The sequence below is a fragment of the Anomalospiza imberbis genome, chromosome 9, assembly GCF_031753505.1.
Source record: "Anomalospiza imberbis isolate Cuckoo-Finch-1a 21T00152 chromosome 9, ASM3175350v1, whole genome shotgun sequence".
Lineage (NCBI taxonomy): Eukaryota > Metazoa > Chordata > Aves > Passeriformes > Viduidae > Anomalospiza > Anomalospiza imberbis.
Window position 1 is genome coordinate 28,854,178 of NC_089689.1, and position 26,495 is coordinate 28,880,672.

A 26,495-nucleotide genomic window follows, 5' to 3' on the forward strand; every position below is an offset into this window, starting at 1 on the left:
AGAGATGGGATCAGTTTGCATTTAGCTCATCCTTGGACCTGACAAACATGTTACTGAACAGCCCCTTTGCACCATTATGGGACTTAACAAATACCTAAGTTTTCCAGGGATGTGAATTCCCTTCCAAGGGCTCATCCTAGGACTGGTCAGTCCTACCCTCAGCAGCTCAGGATTTAAGTAGAGGCAGGTTTTGCCAACCTAAGTAAGCAATTCCTCTACTTCTATCACCCTAAAGTCTGTTCCTAATGGGCAGTAAGAAAAATGGGGACTTTCAGAAACCTTTGAAAGTGTTACAGGGAAGCAGCTCCCATTGAAATTCAAAAGCAGTTAATGAATTCTCTCAGGACCTCTGCAAATCCCAGCCCGAGTTTCTTAATTATTTTTTTTTCTTGTTTGGGTAACTGCTTTCATCACCAAAATCTGTGGGCTTAAAGCTATTGTTTTAGGCTTCCATTCTTTACCTCTTGTATTGTATTATACACAGAAGTGTAAGTTCCTTTCAACAAATTTGGATTATTGCCAGATCTCCTTATTAAAAAGTCACTCTTCATATTTCCGATAAACACAGCTGTTTCATGGTGTTTGAAAGCATTTCACATCAGCCAGCATGGTGGCTTAGCCAATTAGTCCTCTAATATGGTCAATTTTGAGAATAAGTACCTTTGGGGTACAAAGGGTGGGATCCATCTCGCATAATTTGAACTGGCATCACTGGAATGGCAGGAGAAAGTTTGCAGCACTCAGGGAGTTAAAGCAACTTAGAAGCCTGACGTGGAAGTCGCTAGCAGAACAAACTGTTCTCTAACATTTCCAGGGAAATGACTTTTCAGAAAATACTTTCTTAATTGTAATGAAGCCAATTATAATGGCCTCAAAAACAAGCGGATAAAAAACGATCCCGTTTCATTATGGTTCTAACGTTACTATTTCTAGGAAGGCTGATCAATGTTTAATGAAGTATTAGTAAACTTAATTATCACTTTCTAGCGGAGGTATCTGAGCACTGTGCCCCGATCCAGCTGATGGGCCAGCCCTTGTGCCTGTGAAGGAGCAGTGGTTGTGATTCCCAGCACTTCTCCCTGGAACAGTCCGGGGTGATAACACCTTTTCCTGAGCAGCACCAAACGACCCTTTCAAAGACTTCAAACAACTTCAGGAAGAAAGAAATTCCATCCAGTGGTGTGGACTTGGAGGGGCTGGCAGGGCTTTTTTTGGAAGAGGAGATGGAAGGTGGATGGATCAATATGTGCCCCCATATGTTGGGTTGTGCTGGTGGAAAACCTGTCTGAGCACTGTAGGTGTCCCTTCACCGTGTCAGCAAGCACTCCCCGGGAGCAGGGATCCCAGGGCTCTTTATTAGGAGCTGCTCCTTTGTTCCAGGATCCTAAATACCTGAAGAAAACTGTGACCTGTTTCAAATTAACTGATCCTTTAATGTCTCATCACTCGTTTGGACAGAATTCACAATTTTGGCTCTTCTTCAGAGCCCCGGCCACGTGCAGCGCTCACCTAATCAATGGGTGCAGCTTATTTTATTGGTTACTTACTTGGCTATTGGCTACTACAAATCAAGAAGGGGAAAGGCAAGACAGAGCTGCATAATCAGAGGTTTGAATTCAGCATTCTGAAAAATCCTGTGACTTCTGTGCTGCACAGCACCACGAGCTCATAAAACACTGAGGAATCCAGTGTAGCACGCAACAGCTGCACTGCATAATTACTTGGCCCCATAGCAGCAGTTTTAAAATACTGGTATATCTGTTGCAGGCCACCATACATTACCATCTCATTTTCAATAAAAAGTCTGGGATGTTTCAGACCAGCTTCAATGGAATTAGAATCATGTGTGCTTTGAAATATTTATGCTTGCCTTGAGATGGAAGGATAACTCCTGCCTCCAACCCCTACACAAAATAACAGATTTCATAACGCCGGAGAGTCCAACTCCTCCATACCTACAGCAGGTAGAAATGAAGTTCTGATCTTGAGTACACATATTTTCATAGATTGTAGAAGTCATATTTTATGTCATTTACTGAGGTCAATAATAAAATATAAATGTCACAGGCTGAAAGACGCCAGGAGAAATATGGTTTGGCAGGATGGAGCTGCTTAGGGATACATAAATAATAAGTCAATAAGTAAATAAATAATAGACAAAGACCTATTTTATCTTCCATTTGAAGATCTCAAAGAATTTACAGTCCCTGAGACTTCTCCCATCAGAAGTAATAAGAGCCTCTTCTCTTACACAGGGTAATTTCCATCACTGTAGGTGTGAGTTTAGGAATTAAAGACTTTATCATTTTTATTAAGTCTGAAAATCATGACTGAAAGGGCCCTTGGCCTTTTTAGAGGCAAACAGGGATAATAATGACCTGCTTCATTACCCCTTGTGCTTTCACTGATTAAAAATGCTTGTGAGGGCCCCTATATTTGGAAACACAGTTGTGTTCTGTGCTCAGAACTTGTTGGAGTGGCCAGTTTTGCACTCTCCAGAGTTGCTGACCACAACACAGCTATCAGAGTAATGGTCTGTGTCTGGGCCAGCAGATTTTAGACTTTAACATTTAATTCCCTCTCTCTAGCATCAGGCAGGCACATTTGTAATGTTGATCAGTTTAATAGTAGTGGTTTTTCTCTTCTTATCAAAGAGCCCTTTCTTTTGGCACTTGAGAAATTTGCTATTTCCTAGTCAGAGAGTGCAAAAACAAACCTTTGGAGATCCTTAATGCACTCGTTACTCCTTATGCTAAGAAGAAAATGACCCCTCCACATCAGTGTATGGCACAGGCTGAGGAATGATGCCAATTTTCTTGTTTCCCTCCCCCAGTCCTTCCCTGATCAGCAGGGAGCCCTTGGAGATGGGCTGAGGAGTTGGCCAAGGCTCCGAAGAGGAGCCACTTTCTCCTTGCAGCACTTTGCTGTGCTGAATTATTGTTGGTCATTTCTGCATTCGTTTTGCTTCTCTCTTTCTTTGGGCAGGTCACTGACACACACTCTACACTTTCTTTTCTACCCTGACATGCTGAGGAGGTCAAGACAGCAGAGAAAGTCTTGCTCCTTACATGCCACTGAGTATTTCTTTCATCTTTCCTAGAGCAAATCAAATTATTAAATGAAGAGCCATGCTTTGGAAAAGCTAAGTGTTGTCTCAGGCCTAGCTTTGAACTCCCACATGTTCCCTGGATACAGTTCTTTATTCCTTCTTGTCTGAGATGCATGTCAATCTCCTTTTCACCCAGCAGACAAACAGAAAGGAGTTTATTCATAAAAGAGGGTGCAATTGCATAACAATTTCAAATAGTATTAAAAGAGCTGATACTAAAAGGAAATTTTCTTTTTAGATTTCAGAAATTCCAATTTATTTCTTACTTAATTAGATGTTTGTCACATAAATGTCCATTTCTCACTTTTGTCTTCATCCTTCATATTCCATCTGGCACACAAGGAAAGGGGGAACTACAAAAGCAGATGCAAAGAAAGGGAGGAAGACAGAAATCATGTAGGCTAATAAAAATTTTGTTGCAGTCATCAAAATGCTGGCTGGGATCTACCTGACTGAAGGTGTGTGGGTAGAATGGAGGTGTCACCCTCTGAGCAGCACCAGTCAAAGGCAGGGGATTATTTTGGGGTGAGGTGGCTCCTTGGACACTGTTGAGTTCTCTGTCCATTGTAATAATTGTCTCCAAGGTGGTCACTCACAGTTACAGAAAGGAATCCCCCTCTATCTCTACCTTGGATGTTTCTCTTTTTATTGGGAATATTTTCAACAGAATTAAAGGGAGCAGAATTGTGGGGTTATCGTGGACACAGGGGAGTTTTTCATGGCAAGGACAAGGGTTTCACATCCATCCCATACCAGCACCCCTGGCATGAGTGCAACTCTTTTTGGTGGTGGTGTCAGAGCAATTATTCCTATCCTGTGGTGGAAAAGGACGTGTATAGAAGGGCTGCCCAGACAACCCTTAATGAATGTTTACAGGAAAATGCAGCAGTTTCCTTGCTACTGTTTCTGAGTTCATGTTTTATCCACATCCTCAGGCTCTTGAGTTTGCTAATGGTTTAATAATGCTAAAGAAAAAAAAATTATTAATAAAGTGTCATGTTATTAAACTGGCAATGAACAAGAGTAAGAAGCAGATTTTAGCTTTTATTTAACTGAAGGTTTTTCATAACATTCATCATGAAATGAATGTTTGCTCATTTGTGTTTGATTTTAGTTAACTTTCCTGCATCTTTCCAATTTTTCCAAAAGTGCCAAAGGCTTTTTTTTTTCCCTCTTGTATATTTAAATTACTTCCAAGCCAACACCTGAGTTTCTGTAGGATTTCCCCTCCCTTGCATAGCCTTTATCTAATTGGTCATATGCAGTGTATGAGCACAATCTCTGCACATGGACACCCCTGAAAGACTCCTAGGGAGCAACAATGACTGTTTGGTGAGAAATAAACAATGATTTACAGATTTTAATCTGTGTGCAACCAGATTAATTGGTCATTCTGAAGGAAGAGTGAATCCTCATTTGAAAGGGAGAATTCATGGCACTGTAAGTGGCAGCAGTTTCTGCCTTCTGGTGACAGCTAACAATGGGAAGCACTGTTGGGTAACAAGAGTCCAACCCAATATATTTTGAAGGCCAAGGAACTGGGCAAAGGTGTCACATAATGTAGGAGAGCGAAAGGCTCTGGAGCTGCACTTGTAGTTCTGCTGAAATCAGCTGAGGGTAAAATCGGTCATTGCCAATGGGCTCGTGTACATCACACCTCTGCACCTTCTCTGGAGTACATTTTCCAGCTGGCTTGTTGGCCCATAAATTCACCAAATTAAACTTCGTCCCTGAGAGCGAGCTGGGGGCTTGCTGAAGATTTGAGCCCAACGTTATTCAGTAGAAATGTAAATGTAATTTTCCAAACGATCTCGCCACTTTGTGCATGTTCATTAAACGAAAACACGTTACTTAAAATAAATGTTCCTGAAGTGAGCTGGGAAAAAAAACCCAACAACAAGAAGTGTTAGACTGTTTTTAAATTATCGACCGTTTATACTACAATGTAAAATGGATTCGTATGTGCAAATCCAAGTTACATGAAATGTCAATTAAATCAACCCTAATCTCCCAAATACATTTTTTTATTGCCTGATTGATGAGGGCTGCTCTTAAGGTGATGAATAGTTTTCACTCTCACAAAGGATTGCTGATTCCTTTCAACGTGTCCACTAAAAACACAGAAAATCCTTCAAAATGTCTGGCTCCGTTTGCTTCCAGGATCTAGATGAAGTGAGTGTAGGACACAATGTGGTCTAATTTATTAACTGATGTATAAGCAATACCGTACATTTAAAAACAAACCAACAACAACAACAAAAAAGCTACTTTAAACTACAACAGATTTAAACTGTTTTATTTTCCAGAGGCAAAGCTCTATATAACGTCTTTGTTTTCTTTCCTATAGCAAGTCCACATGCAACACCATCGACTCTTCATTTTCCAACATCACCCATTATTCAACAGCCTGGGCCATACTTCTCACACCCAGCAATCCGCTATCATCCTCAGGAGACTCTGAAAGAGTTTGTCCAACTTGTCTGCCCCGACGCTGGTCAGCAGGCTGGACAGGTGGGGTTCCTAAATGTAAGGAAGCCGTTTTTCTTTCTTCAGAAGTGTTTGTCCTTTGTAAAAATTAACCACGGGGTTATTGATGGGGTTATTTTAACAGCATGTCGCCTGAAGGAGCGCACCTTGAGTAGTTGCTGGAAGGGAGAACAAAAAAATATATATAATAATAATAATAATAATGCTGTGCTGCAAAAGTATTTTAAAAAACAACAAGAGACCTCCCCAAAAAACCACTCGACCACATTGTGGTGGAAGTAGCTTAAAGTGTCAGAGAAGCTGGTGCTTCAGTGACCTGCTGGGTCCCCCCACAAACGACTTTGTTGCATGTGTTGTAACCCTTGTGGAACCAGGGTTAACAAAATACGAAGGCAAAATAATTTTTATTAATTATTTTTGAAGTTCAGGGGAGAGTGGGGGGGAAAGAGCAGGAAAAGGGAGGGTGAGAAACAGATGTTTCAGATCAGCTAAGTTCATTAAAAAAAAAAAAAAAAGATGCTGCCTTATAGCACTTTAGATCAAGTTGACCAGTACTTGAACTCAAGATGTTAAAAGTACAGTTTATTATGGTTTGTTATTTCTGTAAGCAGTTATCTTTTCCCCTTATCTCTATGAAAAATTAAGCAGAGTTCCAAAGCTTCAAATAACCATTTTCATTTTTTTTTTAATCAAATAAAGTGAATCATCTTGCTATTATTGAAATAGCATTCTGGACAAATACAGAATTTATAAATTTTATGTAAATCAAATCTAAAATAATGCTCTGAATATTTCATGAAATGTAATGCATGTAACTTTTTCCAGCCAATGAAGTAATAACTGGCAAAATTACTGCTTCTCTCCTGACATACTGCAAGTGTTAATGAGAATTAGTTTAATTATTAGCATCTAATTTATTACACTTATTTAATAAGCTGCATTGTTCTCAGTGTTTTCCTTTCCCCAGCAGAAAAACTGACTCTACTTATTCCAGCCAGTCCTGGCTTTGAATAATGTCTGCAATATGTTAGCAGATACATTTATGTCTAGACAACAAATCAATATAGTGCTTTTCTTTTTCCTTGAGTATTCATTTGCTTAATTTATCCCAAACCATTCAGCATTATGAACTGTTAGCACACTCACAATGAACAGGCAGCAGGGGTCTTCTTGGCAGGAAAGGGACCTAATTGGGAGACAAGATAGTGTTTGAGAGATGTCACCAATATATTAGTTTATTAAAGGTGCTGGATGTTGGAAAAATAAACACCCCTGAAGGATTGCTTCTTGCTGCAAACTCTAGTGACTGCAGTCTTTGAAGTCTGTGGGAGTGCTGCTAAGTTAAATGCAGATGAACTTGAGTCTTACTTATCCCCTGAACCATTTTTGCTCTACCACAAGTGTGATTTGCACCCCCACGACTTTAAGGCCTTTTGTCAGTGCCAAAGCAGGTGAAATGAAAATAAAGTCCCAAGTGTTTTGCCAGGATGAGAATTTTGTCCCTGGCAATTCAGGCTAATGGAAACCCTATCAGGAATTAAAAAATTATTTTCTTTAGCAGTACTTAGAATATGGATCTGTGTTTAAAGCTGAGCTTTTATCATCAATGGAAAAGCCAATGTTCAGTGCCAGAAGAGCTGCAGTGAGTTCAATTTGTAGAGTGCTGTCGAAAATGATCTCATCATTTTTGTCACTAAAATGGAACACCTGATTCACAGCCTGTCCTACTTTCTCTTTATAATGGTATTTGGCATCTATCTGTATGGTTTTCAAGTGTCCAGGCTGGGTTACATTTAAAATGTAAACTTAATAGGCTGGGGGGAGGGTTGGCATGTTTTTCTAAGCCTGATCCCTGTTTTTGTGATACTTGAAAACACTTTTACTTACGGACACATTTTTCTGGTGATTAATTGAAAGACCACACTCATATAGCTGATCCCCTTCAGCCTGTGACTGACCACATCCCAGACTGAAGGGAGGGTGGTTTTTTTCTCCCAGTGTGTAAAACGAAGCTGTTCTAAGTTCAGTCATTCCTCCATATGAACCTAATGGCAGCTAAACCAAGAACTACACTATTACTAACTCAAAAGGGATGTGGGAGAGCAGTTATTTTAATGTACACTCATTCATTTTCCTGTAATGAGATATCAGCATGATTTTTAAGACCACCAAAAACGCTTGTTTTTTCTCTTGATGAGCAGTATCTTTAAGAAATTTACACTCAAGTCCTAGACACTGATATCCTGAGGGTATAACAGAGGCACAAAACTAGGGGATTTTAGGGGTCAAAAATACTGCTTCACCTCTCACTGAGCATGGGTTAGTGCTGCAGGAAATGTAAGGAGGAGTAGAATTTATTCCAGGACAATTTAATCTTAGTTCAGACAAGCTGCTAATAGGAAAAGCGTTTAAAAGCCAGAATTGCCACATTTTCACAAGGTTCACAGAGTTTGACACAAAGTTCCTTGAAGTCCATGGAGAATTTGAGCCAGTACTTTCTTTGCCACCTCTCAAGTAACTGTAAATGTATTGCACATAGTTTTTAACTAGACTGTTTTTACTGGAGCTTCCTAATAGCTGATTCTTAGTATAATTTTTGTCTGTTTGCTTGTTTCTCGGCAGCCCAATGGTAGCAGCCAAGGCAAGGTGCACAATCCATTCCTTCCTACCCCAATGTTGCCACCACCACCTCCGCCACCAATGGCTAGGCCTGTGCCTCTGCCAGTGCCAGACACAAAACCTCCAACCACATCAACAGAAGGAGGGGCCACCTCTCCCACTTCTCCAAGTAAGTATAGACGCAGCGGGATCCACGGGCTACCGGCGCCGCCGGCGCGCGCCTGTGCAGGGATAAGGACTGCACACACCTTGGGAAGCAGGAGAGCTCTCTGCTCTCCACGATGGACAAAACTCTTGAGCTGCTTCTGTGTTAGCAGGGAAAGCCTTAGCTCAAGGTTGCAGTTTTATTTTTGACTTGGTTGGCATTTCACATAACCACGTGCGAGGGAAATCGAGGCCGGTGGCTCAGCTGTGACACAGAGCTCGGATCTTTGGGGTCTTGTTTGCTGCCATGAGGATTCAAGTTGATATCCCATCCCTGGAAGTGCTCAAGGCCAGGCTGGATGGGCCTCTGAGCAACCTGATCTAGTGGAAGGTGGCCCTGCCTGTGGCAGAGGGGTTGGAATTGGGTGATCTTTAAGGTCCCTTCCAACCCAAATTATTCCATGGTCCTGTGATAAGCTGTTATCTCAAGCCAGACTTTAGAGGATAGATCCCACATGGAAGTCAGGCAATCTCCTTGAAAACATCCCTGCTTATACACACTGGGCTAAGCTAACAACCATTTCCAGTTTACTTCAGTTGTCGTTCTTTTGGGAATAAATCTTCCCAGATTAAGCCAGAAATCTTTCCCTTATGCCGTGCATTTAAGCAAGAAATTTTGGTATGTGTTAGGGCCAGGGAGAAAGCTCTAATCCTCTCCCACCACCCACACGGCTCCCACATGCATTTTGTGTAGCCACAAGTCAAATTTACGAATTCTTGGATACACACTTGGGGATACCATTTTGGAGTCACTCTTCTGGGAAACAAATGCAATTCAGCTGTGTCTGATGCTTTAAAAAAAAGTCTGGATGTTCAGGGAGTTAATTGTGAAATGATTTAATGAAGCTGTGCTCAAACTGACATTTAAAAACAAAAGGGAAGCTTTCAGTGCTTTAATGGCAACTGTAGGGGACTTGTTCCACAGTGAAGGGAGTCCAAATAACATCCACAAACAAAAATCAATCTAATCGAAACAGCAAATCCCTTTGTGTGCTTTTCAAGCTTATTATTTAAATGCTATATGCAACTACTGCTTGATGTACAAAGAGGTGCTCGCTCTTCAGACCAAGTGAAGCCTACATGTTTAAAGCTTTATATACTGTTCAGGAGACTTGCACAGGTTCCAGGGGGCATTTTTAAAATCTGGTGGTTCCTCAGAGGTTTTCATTGCCTTCTGCTACACGATAGTGCATCAACTGCAAACTCAGCAAGATGCTCTGGCTCGCTTGGAAATTGAAATGGGTTTTAGTATGAGACAGTGTGGTAAGATTGTGAACACGATCTTCTAGAATCAGGACTTCTCGAATTGATCAGCAGATTTTTGTTGAGTGAAGAAGTTGATTCATTCCCTCCCCTCCGCTCCTCTTTCTGACCTTAGACCAACACCGGTGCTATCAGGAAGTTTTGACGCTTTCCGAGGGGACTTTTGAGTCCTATCGATAAGATTTCAGCGGTGGGATCTAAAAGGTTAATGTTTAGTCATAGTTATCACTGAACACAGTCAGCAGTGCCTTACTATCTCCTTGCCTTCAGAACCAGGAAAAACAAAACTAGGTCAGTGTGTACTTGTCATTACGGTTGTGACTCAGTTTACTGGCAGTGTCTGGTGTCAAAAATAAAAGAAAAAAATTCCCAACAACATTTTAGCGCTAATCTTAATTTTTATGATACTGTGATTGTGTAAACAAGCCCAGAGTGCGTCTGGCCGGATTCTCAGCTGGCAGAAAAATGGGTATTTCTCCTCTGAAGTGAGCAGGACACCCATCGGTGTCTGCTTGGGGCTGGTCACTGGGCTCTGTGTTCAGCAGACAGCTGCCACGTTAATTGGGAATGGAGGTTTTCTCAAGAGCAGACAGTTAATGGTATTTAAACAAAAGATTAGGAAAATAATTACTGTTTGTTAATTAGCCACGCTGATGACTAAACATATAGTTCTGTACATATTCAGGCACGCATCTTCCTTTTGGTAAGGGGTTTGAATAACAGTGACTCGAGTTGTAAAGAAGCATATAATTTAATTTAGGGACAAATTTTACAGAAAAGTAGATTATAGGAAATATTTTCTAAGAAAAACTATGACATGTAAACCAAAGCCAGTGGAAGCATTGGCCACTTAAAGAGGAAAGCAAACTGAAGTTTGAGGCGTCGCAGCCAGGGTTTGCCAGGAGGACCCACTGGGCTCCATTCAGTGTGTCAATCAGGACCAACCCTCCATTTCCCTCCGTGTTTACTTTTTCCTTAACTAAATATTAGCCTTCAAACAGCGAGTGCAGATTCACCAGAGTTCCATAAAAGCCTCACAAAAAGGTGTTTTCCATGGTTACGAGCTGCTGGAGCACACCGGTTCTGGGAGTGTCGCCGGGCTATGGCTGACTGCCCCGCAGAGCTTGAGGATATTGGAAAGTCACTAATGCAACAAAGGCAGGAGTGATGTTAAATTTTGGCCAGACTCTCTCCTTAGCTGTGTGGAAGAGAATGAACCCCCCTCCTCCCAAGGAAATGGAGTGAAAGGGGTTGGCATTTGCTCCGTTCTCCTTCCCTTTTTTGGTCTAGCAGAAAGCCCTCAGCAGAAACAAAATGCAGTCACGGCCCAACCAAAAATTGGAATATGGCCCTCCTGAGGGGTGCAGGAGCCAGGAGCAGCTGTTCAATACAGCATGGCCTCCTGGGAACGAGAGCTAAAAATCACAACAAGGTGGCTAATGATTCTCAGAGCAATAGTGAAACTCTCCAGCTGTGACATTAACCAAAACATGAACATTAGTGCTGTCCAAGGAAGGAAGAGCCCCTGGAGATACACGCTGGGGATTTGCCACTACTGGGTGGCCAGGCATGCTGATAATTTCAGCTGTGAATCTTGTCCCTTTGGAAAGCCAGCATTTTCCTTAGTCAGATGGCACAATGGAGATGGGATTCATGAGGTTTGGGAGGTTCATTTTTCCTCCACAGAATCTTTTTCAATAGAACATATCTTTGATATCAGAAGCAAAGAAACATTATCTTATCTCAGATCTCTTCTTGATTTTCTTTGGTTAGTAACCCATTACAAACACAACACAGTATTTTCTTGAACTTGGCAGTTTTGGGGTTTAGTATCTCACTGCCCAAAGCAAACACCACCTCCGCTACATTCCAGTTGGGTTTTATCACTATCATAATTAAATCATTCCTGAGCAGCCTAAGATACTGCCATCCTGTACACCCTGACTTTTAAACAGCTTTTTAAAACTAGGTGTTATTTTCTGAGATTCACAACTCTTAACTTAAATGAACTCATTACTGGTTAATGTCACTTTGAACAAAAGAGTTTTCTTGTTAAATGTCATTTGTGTCAGGATGAGGAGAATGATCTTGTGGCTGTAGTACAGGATTCATAAAGCCAAGTGCCAGGTCCTGCTCTTGGGTCACAAAATCCCATGGAGCTCTCCAAGCTTGGGACAGAGTGGCTGGAAAGCTGGAAAAGGACTTGAGGATGCTGGTCAGCAGTAGCTGAACATGAGTCCAAGTGTGCCCAGGTGGCCAAGAAGGCCAAAGGCACCTGGCCTGGATCAGCTCTGGTGTGGCCACAGGACCAGGGCTGTGACTGCCCCCTGTGCTGGGCACTGGTGAGTCCACACCTCGAATCCATTAGAAAACACTGAAGTGCTGGAGAGTGTCCAGGGAAAGGAATGGATCTGGGGAAGGGTCTGGAGCTCCAGGAGCAGCTGAGGGAATTGAGGGGGCTCAACCTGGAGAAAAGGGGGTCAGGGGGAACCTTGTGGCTCTGCCCAACTCCCTGACAGGAGGGGACAGCTAGGGAGCAGCTGGGCTCTGCTCCCAGGGAACAAGGACAGGACAAGAGGAAAGGTCACACCAGGGGATGTTTAGGTTGGATATTGGGAAAAATTTTTCTCAAAGTAGTGGTCAAGCACTGGAGCAGGGGCAGTGGTGGAGTCCCCATCCCTGGAGAGATTTAAAAGCCCTGTGGATGTGGCACTTAGGCACATTGGTTTGTGATGGCCTTGGCAGTGCTGGGGTAGGGGTTGGACTCAATGATCTTAAAGGTCTTTTCCAACCTAAATATTTCCATGATCCTGCAATCAGATTGGCTTTCTCTCCCTTCCTCTGCTATGCATTGACTGAGCACCTTCTGGGCGAGTTTGAGCTTTCTGTTCGCTCCCTTCCCCATCCATAAAAAAGAGGATTGACTCTATCATTCAATTTGCTAAAATTTGCAGTTCCCTCTGATACTCAGCTGCAGAATGCACTGGGAATGCAGTAGGAATTGTTCTACTGCACCACATTCCTCCATTTAATCCTCCTGCTGCTGCTTGAGAAACAGGACAACTCTTCACATCAAACACATGTACCTGTCATCTTGGTCTGTAAAAGGGAGATCTAGTGGTACATTAGGTCATCACTCACCCAAATCATCTTTACCAATCCTTTTAATCCAGAACGATTACACACTCCTGCTCTCAGTAGCAACTATTTCTGGAAAGTATATTTAAAAGTAACATTTCCCTACTGCAGGCAACTTTAAAACACACAACATCCCCAAAACTGTTTGTTTGTCTTGTCTTTCATACAATTTCTTGCCATTTTGGCTAAATATCAAAGCTGTCTGTGTGAGCAAATGTTCTTTCTCTGCCAGCTCCTGTTTTGCTTGTTCCTGAAGTGAAGCATCATAGCAAATTTGTGGCATCACATTCATTTCCTTGGCTGTGGGCTGCGATGTTGCAGACAATCCTTAGTGAATTCCAGTAGCAGAAAGAGCAGGCTGGGCAGGAAGCTGTTGCTATTCATGCCCAACAGGACACCTATCAGCTGGTGTGAACCAGGGTAGGTCTCTGCAATTCCCATGGAGCAAAGCTGATAAAATCTGGAGAAGATCTGCCTAAGAGACCTGGCTGCTGTTCCTTGTTCCTTTCCATGCTTTGGCTTTTCCCAAACTGGAGTTTGAAGACCCCAGCATAGGTTTAGCTTATATTTATCCTATAATATAATGTGACCCAGCTTTATCCAGTGAGATAGTTTGCCCCATCCTAATTCTGGGGCAAAGTCTAGGGATCAGACTTCCAGGAATCCCACCTCCATGTCAACCAAGAGTATTTATCTGAAGACAGTAAGATGCAGCTGGAAGTTGATCATGGTCTAAGCAACACTCAGTACTACTCCCTTTCCTGAAACAAATCTCCCCCTAACAGGGGAATGCGTATTCCATGTCAGCTTAATATTCCGAGCCAAAATGGCCCCTTCCAATCCACAAACATTCCGGGACATTTTACAGCAAAGAGGGAACATCACCTTGGGAGAGTCCAGTGTAAATCCTCTGCATATTTGTCGTTTTGGTGCTCTTCCCTCCTTGGCTTCAGCAATGCAGTTATATGACCTGAAGGAAATACCAAGCTGACATCCGAGTATTTTCAGAAAGCAAGTTAAACATCGTTTGGAGCGGAAGGAAGGTATACATAGCAACTCACCCAGCGAGCTTTGAGGGGACTTTTGTGCACATTACACACTTTTCAAATGCTTTCGAATTTTTTGTTTGAACAGAGAAGCCATTTAAGTCAGCATTCTGCTGGTTCCCCTTTGATTTTCTACCAAATATCACAGCAAAAGTATCTGCCAGCAGGGAACTGTAAACAAGATCTTGAGTTCCTTCCCTTCTGGGTGGAACTTACCTGCTCCAAGGGATTAAATGGCCTCTCCACTCAATCTGCTTCTTTAAAAGTAGACCATGAGAACCAAACAACAGATGTTTGATTTTTGAGCTCTAAGTTAATTTTCCCCACTGCAGAAGGAATTCTTAGTCTTGCACAACATTAGTTCATTAGTTAGTTTAAAAAAAAATGCCTCCACAAAGGACAGCACAGAAGAATCTTAATGTAAGGCACTAGCAACAGGGAAATGCCCTTTGCAAATGTGTGGCTTCTTTGAATTATTAACCAAATTAACACGGTAAAACAGTGACGAGAACATCTCACCAGATCTATTCAATAAATTGATTCCTTGATTTGCAGGTAAGAGCAACATCCAGCTTACCTGTTCATAACATTCAAACTGCACCACAATTTGCAAAACTGTCTCAGGAAGATGAATTAGTGCACTTAAAAATTCCTTTAAGACTTTGTGAAGGAGAAGTGTTCCTTGCATGATTTTTGCAAGTGTTAGCTTCTTGGAGAGAAAAGCTCACCTCACCAGAAACAAGTGGGAAAAATTCCTTCTTAGAATCCAGGAGTGCCTTATCTCCCCTCATATCAGTAGGAAATGAAGATATGCAGTTCCTGGGGTGATTTCAGGGAATTTTGAGAAAGGGAAGTTTACTGATGAACTGTAAGAGCTAAGAGGCATCACAAGACATTTGTGAGACTTGAAGGATGTGGTTCTGCATGCTCCTCGACCTGGGAACTCATCACCCAAGGGCTTTGTGGGAGGCAGAACATCCACACTGGTCCAAGTACAGATTGGGCATTGGGTGAGAAATCCCTCCGGGGCCTTAAATACAGGAAGTCCCTGAGCTGAAAATAATCAGAGGCGGGAAAGAATGGTAGAAAGTAAATATGTGACCTGTTTTGGTTGCATCTGCTAATGACTTCTAAGAGAGGTGACAATGGCCAAGGTGGAGCATTGATCTGATTTGGCACAGTCTTAAACCAAAGGCTCCTCCAGAGTAATTCCTCTTCACCAAACATTTGCCTTCAGAAAGGTAAAAGAGTTTCCTCCACACAGCCTACTCAGTGTCTTCTCTGACTCTTAACTTGCTTTACTTTTCTGTAACGTTGAGGCCTCAACATTATATTTAGCCTGACTGGAATTTGGCAAGTAACTTTCCTTTTACTATTTTTTTTTTGTCTCTTCATTGGATAGCTAGGTTGTCTGGGGATTTTATTCAGCAGAATGCATTCCCATAAATATATTCAAAATAGATAGGACCCTTCTTTGTATTAAGGCATCTATTTGCATTATTTGAATTTAGATCTAAACATGCAAAAAACTGAGGAAGAGAGAAGATTGCTTGAGGGTTTTCAAATGAGAGGAAGACTAAAAATGCATTGAAAGCTTTTGGATGTGGAAGTACGTGGCATTGTGGACAGTTGCAGTGGAGAATATAATGCAACAATAAAATCATTAAAGTACTTCAAGTTTGGAAGTAATCTGGGTTCTTGGCTTGCATTGCATTTAATAGCTTTACATTTATGGGAGCCACTCCAGTTTTTAAAGGCAGCTTCAGACTGATTGCACTTACCACCCCAGTGAAACTGCAACCCATTAATTTTTTACCGAAAGGATCTTCCTAGTTTGTCAAACACATCAAGTGAACATTTTAGAGAGTGCAGACCACAGCAGTATGAAAACCAAAACTTTATATCCAGACAGAATGCTGGATTAGCATGAAATAAAGGGTCTGATTCTGTTAATGAGCACTTTGGTAACTTCACTGCTATACAAAACTCTGTTACAAATAGAGATACCAGATATTCGAATGAAAACAGTCAGGACCTGCAGAAATCTCCTGTGCCAGCCCATCATGGAAAGGCCTCCAGTGGCTCTCCTTCAGGCTGGAGAGCTGTGCACCCTTCCCTGAGCCCACATTTGTGGCCATCCCCTCTCCCAGCAGTCCAGTCCCCTACGTGTTGGCCCCCTCACCATTAAGCCGAAACCTTTCCAGTGTCTCAAACCAAACTCTCGCTCTCTAAAACGTTCGCACATTTCTATGTCAAACATCTGCTTAGGTGGCTCTGAGACAGTGTGTTTTGGTGTTGTTCGTGTGCAATCTAGTGCCGCTTCCTCAACGCATGTGTCCCTTCCCTTCACAGCCTACTCGACACCCAGCACCTCCCCCGCAAACCGATTCGTCAGTGTTGGACCACGGGATCCAAGCTTTGTAAATATCCCTCAACAGACTCAGGTGGGCCGCTTTCGACTTCTCTGTTTGCCTGCAGCCTCTTCTCCTCCTCCTCCAGTGTCCTCTAACGTGTCCCCGCGGAGCAGCTGCACTGCCGCTGTCACTTCACCCACATGGTCTCAGTAACTACAGTGAAATGTCACTTGCAGTTTGTTTGTCTGTTGTGGTTTATTTCTTTGTTTTTTTGTTTTTGTTTTTTGGTTTTTTTGGGTTTTTTTGGGGCTTTTGTGGTTATAATGCTGCTTTCGTAACTGGAAGGACCTCTTTCTGCTTTCTAAGGTGTTGGCTCCCAGCACGCAAGTTGTTTGCTCTAGGGCCGGGGTTTCAAAGGCTTTGGCTCCAACCTGCTCCCCAGGCACTGCATTTAATTGTGTTTAGATTAGATGGCAGGGAGAAATCCTTCCCTGCAAGGGTGGGGAGGCCCTGGTACAGGTTGTCCAGAGAAACTGTGGCTGCCCCTGGATCCCTGGGAGTGTCCAAGGCCAGGTTGGACAAGGCTTGAGGCAGCCTGGGCTAGTGGAAGGTGTCCCATGAAACAAGATGATCTTTAAGGTCCCTCCCAACCCAAACCAGTCTGTGATATGCAAAAGGAGCTCAGAGAGACCCATCAGGTAACAGTGCCCTGTAGTCCCTCAGCAGACACAACGGGACACTGCTCCAGTGACTTCCATGTAAAAAAATACTCGGATTCCTGGTTGGCCATTTGCATGGTGGGCTTTGAGCGAGCAGGAGATTTTTGTGATTGTGAGCACATCTGTTTTCCTTATGCAAAGAGAAAAAAGTCCAGTTGAGGCAGGCCTATAAAGCTGGGTTAGCTGAATTCATGGTCCTGCTATGGTCAAATCAGAAGCTCAAGTAAACATTTGTGTTTCTTTAGGAGAGGGACGAGATTTAAATGTGCTTTTTCCAAGCTGTATCAAATTCCCAGGGTCGATTAAGAAAATAGTTGTTGGCAGTTTTGTTAGCAGCTAATTTGAGCCAGATGTTGAAAAAAATTAAGTCTGGGCTTAATATCACGTTATCATGGGGGGAAGGTATAAAAAAGTGAGCAAAGTTAGTGCTTTAGGACAACTGTAGTTTATAGTTTGAAGTGATTGCTTGACTACGTTGCAATTCTTTTAAAGGTCAACTACACAAAATATTTGTGATTTTGTTTTGAGCTGGTTGCAGTGACTGAAAAGCAGTAATTCAATTAACTGGCAAACTGGGCATTACTACCCTTGGCTCTTGTAAGTTCTTTCAAATGGTTTATAGGCTTCTGAATATTAGTGTGCAGATTAATGGCTGTCACATGCCACAGTAGGTGCATGAAGACAGACTCCTCGTTGTGATGGCTTCAGCACCTCCACTGTCACTGAAACACAGGTCACTCATTCCCAAAGATTTTTAGTTTACAGGGCTGCAAGCAGCTGCCTGTGAGCACAACGTGATTTTCTGCTGTCTGCTCTTTGTGTACAATTTGTTAGGGGCTTTAGTTTATAGCTCTGTGCACAGCACAGGTTAAACTATATCGAATCTCAAACCTTCTCTGCATTAAATAGGGTCACAGAAAGTACAGCAGCAATGCAGAGAGGGGTTTAACCCATCAGATTCTGGGGTTTTTTTCATGCCTTAGCAAAACTCAGCCTGCACCCCACTTTTCCAGCCTTGTGCTTTATGGGGCTCATGGTGTGACAAGTTCTCATGCATCTTCCCATTTAAATCATATTTCTTCAGTTGTTTTGGAAACGACTGGAATACACAGAAATATGCTGAAATCTGGAAACACGAATCTTAAGGTGTACTGCTAAAGTCCTTAAGCATTTGGTCTTTTCCTTCATAGCTCAGGAAACCTGAAACCCTTTGGAGAATGCTACTTACCTTTTCCAGAAGACTTGAAAAACTCCTAGTTGGTAAATTGATTATGTAGTAAGACACAACAGTATTAAGTCTCCAAAGATATTTAAAACTTACTTGCATCCTGCAGCCTAAGTTTCCCAGATAAGTTTGTTGACTGTAAACTTTTATCCTCCTTATTTATGACTTAAATCATTTTAAAGTGCTCTAGCGTTACTTTAAGTGCTCCTCTGTAATGCAGTGTAGTGAATAACAATGCTGTACAGTGAAAAACAATACTCAAGCACAGCTTTCAATTAAAGTCTAACATGCTGCAGTGGGCAAGGAGACTGACTTCCAGTCTCTGACTCCAGCTGCATCTCCCTGCTTCTATACATCATTACACCACCACAACCCACTTGATACTAAATATATAATTTATCAGTGAACTCACTACTTATTCATGAAAGAACTCTGAAGTTGACTGTGCTTTGAGTCAGAGAAGTGAGGTAGAAGTACAAACTGCAATGATTTCGGATTTACGTAGCATTCCTCTAAACAAAGACAGGCTTTTGTGCTCTTTTTTGCAGAGCATTAGGTACACAGAACGACCGCTTAGGATATTTTCAAAATGAAAATGTAAAAACACATAGGACTGTGTTATTAAAAGCAGCTGGGGTGGCTCCTTTTCACCAGGATCTTTAGAGTACATCCAGAGTCAGGCTAAGATACAGGTCCTGAGGACCACTAACTGCCAGGGACACAGCTCCCTGAGACAAGAGGAAGCAGGAGCTTCTGGAGCTCCTCCGAGCTTCTGGAAGTCAAGCTTAAATATAAGGGTTAAGCGACTCTTTATGCTGGAACAGTAAAATAAAAATGAAGGCTGTATCTGAACATCTGCTTTTTAAAAACTATGGTCCAGCTACCAACCCATATGAAAATATTTTGGTCAGATTTTTGGTGGCTCTGATGTTCTCTTGGTGGAACATTACAGTAAAAGCACTATTTGCACATCATCATCATCATCATCATCATCATCATCATCATCATCACTAGTCTTCAAGTGCTGCAGAAGTGAGTCTGTGCACAGGGACGTGGCAGCTCCACGCAGTAGGAGTCACAGTTCCCATACCTGGGTATTCCCAGAACGTTGGAATAAAATCCCAGGCAAATGTACAATGGACTGGGGCAAGGATTATTCTGTCCTGGGCTTTTTCTAAACAACCAAACCCAGTACATGCCTTTCTTAATCTGTATTAGAAAAATTATCAGTAGACATTTCCATTAGTGCTATGTTCTGATTTATGTCATGTTGTGGCAAATATAACCCCTTAAAGGAATTTTATAGAATCTTTATAATATTCATAAAAAAGCCATCTTCCTGTGTCAACAAAGGTTGCAACAGGACAACCACTCCATCACAGAAGAGATGGGGAAATAAACTGTTTTAAGTCAGTAGTTCTGATTTGGTAACAAAAGCCCCCAAAGGGCTGTTGGCTTTGCCTGGTTTTAGGAGTTTCTAAACTTTTCAGTTGGTTTGGTTCTGCATCCATCACTCTGCCACTCCACTCACTGCACAATTGTCCTGTCGTGGGGGTTATTTGAATCTAAATTTCTGTTTGAGCTATTAGAAGCAGCACTTGACTTGGCATCCCCTGGATATGTTGACAAAAAGGCACAGGTGTTGTAACCTTTGCTTGATAAATCATTTACTTTTGCTACTTGACTTGCAAGCAATATGGGGGCATCAGCTTTTTAACTGCCTTTTCCATATGCAAATCAGAAATACAGGATGCCTGGGGTACAGGGGCTCTGGTTTCAAAAGCAAGTTGGTCTGGATACCTCATGACTAAGTAATAGATACGTCTCTCATATTGCCAAGGACTTGCAATACGGAGAGTGGTGGAGGGATGGGAAAGTCCCAGTCACATTAATTAGGGACGAACCTCTCAGGAGCACCAAGGTGAATAAAGGGGTCTGAATTTTGAGGTGTTTTTTTCCTAAAATTAATAGTGAAACACAGGCTATGGGCTGGGAGTGCGTGCAGCTGGGAATGCTAAACCAGCAACCTGTGACCAGGGTTAGTCACTCACCACTCCAAATGCTGTTTGCTGCTCTCTAATGCCCTGGCTTTGCTCTAGGGTACAAAATTCCTTTACGGATCTGCATGCTCTGTACTCATCATGCTGCAGCTCCACTTCACACTAAACATTGTTTACTATGCTGAGTCCTGTTTGCCACCTACTTAGCCTACACCTTCCTGGAAATTGTACTTGGGATGCTAAAAACAGCTCCTGAGAAACACATGCCTGCTCCATCTAATCACTCCTACCTGCCACTGGCCCATGTGTCCTGCACAGGGAGGTTATGAGGATGCAGGGAACAGAAACTGCCTCCTACTGCAGGCACCCAGGCAGAGAATCAACCACTTTACCCTGTGAGAAAGTGAATACTGTAGCCCTGACCAGCTGTTTCAGGAAAAATCCCCCTCTAATGTAAACATGCTCTATATCAGATCCATCGCAGGTAGTTTCTAAAAACTCACTTAAGCACAAACCCCAAATATTTATTCCCTTGGCTTTCTGTGGGAAAAGATAAAACTTATTTCTAGAAGGACAGAAGTAGAAGCTCTTCCTGGTTCTGCCTTTGCACAATCCCAAAGCACAGTCAGATCCTGGATAATAAGCAAAGGTCTTGTGTTTTCACACTTTCCCTGGTGGGGCCCTAGAGCCACCCAGCTACAAGAGAGCTCTAGATAGAGCTCATCTTTTATAGCACAAAACAACTGAAACAAAAGGCCTGTAACCTGCCTAGAACACTGAAATAAAGTTTAAGAAAAACCCCAAAAGTCAAACAAGCTTATCTAGGCAGCAAAATAGCAGGTATGAAAACCAGCAAGCTCAGCAGAACAGCCTTATGAAGACCAGGTACAAAAATGCACCCTGTGAAATACATCTTTAAAAGAGCAATAGTAACTTAGGAGGGAAATCACTGAAGTTTAGCAAAGTGTTTATAGTACAAGGAAATTGCTACCTCCTTTAGATCTTCTCCTGCTCCCTGCCCTTCCCAAATTAGACAGTGGTATCTTTGTAGCTTTCTCCTTTTGGGCTTTTATTTATCTCTTAAAAAACCACCACATGCCTCAGGTGCATCCACAAACCTAATTGTACAATTACTTTCTTTCCCAGAGACAAGGCAAAGCCCGTTTTGCTTCCCCACAAGCAATTTTTTTTTTTTTTTTTTTTTAGAAAGCAAACTGCAACCTGCAATTTTTCACTGGCAGCACTTTAAAACAAAGGGCATGAGAAAAAAAATGAGCTGGATGCTGTGTCCTGTAGCATAGCAGATGTGAGCTCTGTCAGGCCAGGGGGGGAGGCGAATTCCAGAGGAGAGGGTCCTTCTGTGAGAGCAGCCGGGCGCTGCTGCCCAGACACTGGAATCCGAGGAGCGTGGTGCAGGTGATGCCCCTCTCCAGGAGGCAGGCAGGGAAGCAGCCCCGTCGGGGGCAGGCTCCAAAAATGTATAGGATCCATAGATCAAAGTCAGCACCTTGACTGGGAAGCTGATGCAGCTCCTGCAGCGCTTCGCTCCTGCAGCTGAAACCGCGGAGCCGCTCTGTGCCCAGGTTCCATTGCCACCCTATGGAAGAAAGAAACCAGTGCACACATTTTTTAACTCTGCACAAATCCAACGTGTGCCTGCCTTCACGGGGATCTTCCATCCCTGCCGCTCGCTGCCACCGTGCCCTGCCCTTTGCCCCCTGCCAAGGGGACGCTGAGCCCCAGGCAGCTGGTGGCCGTGTGCTTTATTAATGAGCACCACGGGCTGCCTGGCCTGGCTGCCCGCACACCCTGCTGCCTTGGTCCCGGCTCCCAGAGCCCAGGAATCCACCAGGCAGGACCTGCTGGCCCAGGGGGACAGGGCTAGGGCAGGGTTTTGTGGCCCTGTGCTCATAGCTGAGTCAAAGCCTCGCTCAGCACATGGGGCAGGGAAGGGACACCTCGAGGGGTGTGTGGGGGACATGGCAGAGAACATGAGGGGCTGCAGGAACGACAACAGGCCTTTTATTTTGGGGGTTCTGAGCAGAGCTGTTTAGAAGCCAGGTCAGAGCTACTTCTTGCTCAGAGGACTGTCCCTCCTCAGGATGAGAATACTCATCCTCGAGGCTGGATGTAGTGCTTGTGTCTGAGTGTGGATGGAGATAAAAACCACTAACTTGGAAGCATTTGTTAGACTCAGCCCCCTAAGAATTCCATATTCTTTACAGTAACCTCCCTAAGCCAGCACGTGTCCAATTTCAGCTGCAAAGCACTTCTAAGCACACTTGAATGTTCCTTTTCTTTCTCTTGGCCTGTCCAGAAAATGTAGTGAGAGGTTCAGAACATGATTTCCATGGAAGAATAACATCTTTAGTGTGCAAAGAAGAGAAATTTGCATAGATCAGGTACAAAAACACAGTTTTGGGGTGTGGAACTGCTACTTTCTGCTAAACTTAGAGGGATCACTCTGCTCCCAAACCCTCCAGGGATCTGTGGATTTTCCCATATTGGCTGCTCTCCTCCAAAACCTGGAGCCCCCTTATGATCACTCAAAGTTTTGGTCTCTGTCCAAAAAGTGCTTTGCTGTTGCACCAATGGCATCAGGCTACTGACACATGACCTGAATTTTGGTGCTGTGTTTCCTCTTCCACCCAGATCGTAGGAATGCCATTCTGAACTTGAGGATGGCCTGGACCTGGCTATGAAAATGCAGTGTGAGCCTAGAGAGAGTGTGGATAGGAAATTCCACTCTCAGGTCAGTTCCTAAAAAGAGCTGAGAACAGCACACCTGAAAAAGAAAGCACATATTGCTCTACAGAGGTAAAGATTCACAGAAAACTTCCCAATGCCATCATGTGGCTGCATCTTCAAAGTGGGATGGAGCCAAATCAGTCCGAAAATACCTCAGCAGGGGAGGTTGTTGTTCCTGGGCTTTTTCTTCCTCCTCCTCCTCCTCCTCCTCCTTGTAGGCTCTGGTGAACAGTTCAGACTCTTTTTTGGAAACCAGCACTCAGCATCCTATTTCCAGTAGATTTAGCATAGAATTATTTACAATGGACACAGAAGAATTTCCCAAACTAAGCAATTAAACTTACTGAGTTTTCCCCCTCCTCACAATAACCAGGAAGCCTGTGCATAAGGCTGCCTTTCTGTGGGTTTTATGGCCATTACTTACTCCACAGTGGGGGAGAAGAAAGGGAAGAAGTAAGTGTGGGCCTGGTGGGAAGAGTTGGCAAATGCAGAAATATGATGAATGAGCTGGAGAGATTTAATTTCTTACTAAATTCTCTACAAGCTGTGTAACCTTTCTTTAGCTAAACAATTACTCTAAAAGGCAATGATTTTCTGTGTTTTCATTGAAAAGTCTTCATAATAACAATGGCCTATGTTCTCCTTCTTGAAGAACTTCTGCCAAAAAACAGTTTTCTTTTTTCCATTCAGCAGGAAACTTTCTTTTATTTTTATTTTTTCAATCTCATATTCCCCGCTAACATGGATTTACAAGGCCTACCACTTACTGCATGGGGCTGGGAAGAAGCTTCCCCTCAGGCCAAATCACTTTGGTCCATCTCCTTTGTAGGGATTCTTGCAGCTTCCTCCCAAGAGGACTGCAACCACTGTCAGAGACATAACACCAGACCCAAGTGGCCATTTAAGCTGACAAAATGTGACATTCCCCGTGTTCACAGGTCAGGGGACACGGGAGGGGACTCCCAGATTTGTTTTTCGGAGGACAGGCAGCGGTTCTTGCTGTGTTGTGGTGGGTGCAGTTTGTGGGGAGCATGACTTTGGTGTAGTGGGGGAAAAGTCATCAGGTGTTTAAATTCATGGCTGCCAGCATGAGAAAATGAGATGAGCTGATCCTCCCTGAGCCACAGGGTCCAGTTTAGGGGCTGATCCCTGATCCCACAGGGGCCTGTGGCCAACTGGAGCCTTGGAAGGGCTTTGAGGGCGCAGCATGGGCAGAGCACTGCTCACACCCCTACATTCACACACTCAAATCAAGCCAGGCTAGGGCACGGTTATGGTTCTGTGCCCCTTGCTGCTGTTGGCTGGCTTGGCCGATTTCCTGGCCACCACTGCCTGCCCCAGCCTCCACAGCAGATAATGCTGTATTGGATTAGTCTGCTCACTGCTGCATCAGGCCTACGATCAATTTATTGACTCTGTCAGAGTGGCTAGTACAGTAATTGTTACAAGAGCAGAATAGAAAGCAAGAATGTGTCCACATAAAATATAAAAATGACGTTTTGTTCGTTCTTTCCTCTTTGGCCCTATAGATCTTTATGTGTTTACACAGTGGAGAGCACTTTACTTAAGTTAATCAGCTCCTTCTACATTATTAATTGCGACAGTTAGGGCGCTACGTGGCAGCAAACGTATTATTGAGAGCATTGATCTCACGCTGGCGGTGTGGACCTGGGTAGGTTTTGTATTCCTTCCCTTCTTCCCAACTGCTTGAGGGCACTATCAAATCCCATTTCTCTGACTGACAATACACCATCGATACCATCGATCCCAGAGAGGGGCAGGAGGCTGCACACCAGAAAGAAAGGAATGCTCAGAGAGCCAGGCTTGGGAAGGGGCTGTTGGAAGTTGGTGATCACAGTAATTACATGCCTGGCCTGATTTCTCTATTTTGTAAAGAGTAATAATTTAAGAGCTGAAGTTTCCCAGGTGCTGAAAATTTGCAGAGGTGGCACGATGAGACCTTTTAAAATGTGTGCAGAATGTATACCCTTAAAAAAAAAAAAAAAAAGCCATACTGACTTTTTACAAGGGTTTTGGAAGTGCCTTTGAAAGACATTTCATGAAAGTTCAGCCTTCACAGCTGATACCTATATGAGCTCCATAAATTCCACCCAGCCTGACAAACTCCAGTAGATGTCACATGTGACCTGGATGGAAAAGGTCAGCAGCCAAATTTATGGCTTTTGCATTTACTGGAACATTAAGATTTTTTGCCAACTGCCATATATACTTTTTAAAAATTCCGCAATCAAAGGATTAGGACCACAATCTACAAAGAAGGTCAAAAATTAAAGGCCACAATCCCTACATCCTTCCCAATGGATAGGCATTAAGCTACCTCTGTTCTAGGAATCACCTTTGCTTAATTGCATTAACACAGAGGTCAAGGAATGAATAAGCTTCAGAGGTGAGCACTTTGCAAAATAGACTGTCCTGCTCTGAAATTAATATTGAATTCCATAAAAAGGGACCAGAAGAAGCCTTTTCTTAACAGAGAAGGAGTCCTCAATCTGCAGGAAAAGTACTGGACTGTCCTAGAGAAATATAAATAATACAGAGGGGAAAGACTGGGGTTTCAAAAGCAATAGGGCAAAATGACCTCAATTTTGGTAAAATCTGTTTATATTTTAAATTTTACAAAGGTGTCTGTTCTTAGTAAGGATTACTAACAGCATGGGAAATTGCAGCTTTCAAATTTTACCTGGTTTTAGTTTAGAACAGCAAAGCACGTTTCATTTTAGGCTTTTGCTTTGATAGCATTTTCTGCTTGAACCGAGGTAGAACTGGAAAAGTTTAATTTAAAACCAGGATTTAAAAAAAAATCTCATAAAAACCAAGGGGCTAAACTTAAAAATATCTTCTAGGTTTCCCCTTAGGTGCTTTAGTTATTAATATTCAACTTTGAAAACAGTACTGACACTATAATCATAATATTCTCAGGCATATTCACTTGTGTGACCCAACTGTTACATCATCTATACAAACACTGGTTATTACACATGAAGAGATGCAGCTGAATGCACTGCAGAAGGCACTGAAATGTAATTTTAATTATGAGATACGAGTAACCAAAGTCACAACCAACACTGTGCAGCCACCTCTGAGGCTGAACACAATAATTTAGGAAGAAATTGTTCCCTGTGAGGGTGGGGAGGCCCTGGCACAGGTTTTCCAGAGAAGCTGTGACTGTGCCAGGATCCCTAGAGGTGTCCAGGACCAGGCAGGATGGGGCTTGGAGCAACTTGGGATAGTGGGAGGTGTCCCTGCCCTGCAGGACATGAAAAAAGACAGGCTTTAAGGGTTTCTTCCACCCAAAACCATCCAAGGATTCTAATAATTTCTGCATTGCTTGGAGCAACTTTATACAACTTTAGGTATCCTTTTGTGCCTTTTCTGTAACTGCATCTATTTAAATATGACAACAGAAAAACTACCTATTTTTTAAAGGGAAAAAAAATGGATAACCTGAGATATGATATTTGCATGTGGGGTTGGGTTTTTTCATCTTGGCATGTGCTAAATAATGAGATTTGAGATTTTGGAAGAACACTTTGGCACATTATATTCCTTGTTTGGCTATTCC

The 26,495-nt window shown here is 42.9% G+C and overlaps 1 protein-coding gene across 19 annotated transcripts in view; it reads left to right on the forward strand.

The window, feature by feature from the left end:
- Positions 1 to 26,495, forward strand: part of NFIA (nuclear factor I A) — a 409,015-nt gene that overhangs the window by 362,799 nt on the left and 19,721 nt on the right. For 12 of the 19 annotated variants that reach the window (XM_068198897.1, XM_068198903.1, XM_068198901.1 and 9 more), the window contains 3 exons: positions 5,457 to 5,635; positions 8,219 to 8,384; positions 16,219 to 16,310. In XM_068198897.1, the coding sequence (XP_068054998.1) occupies positions 5,457 to 5,635; positions 8,219 to 8,384; positions 16,219 to 16,310 (437 nt within the window). Of the gene's footprint in view, positions 1 to 5,456; positions 5,636 to 8,218; positions 8,385 to 16,218; positions 16,449 to 26,495 lie in introns of those variants that run through there. The other 7 variants (XM_068198899.1, XM_068198914.1, XM_068198910.1 and 4 more) reach the window with 3 other exon arrangements.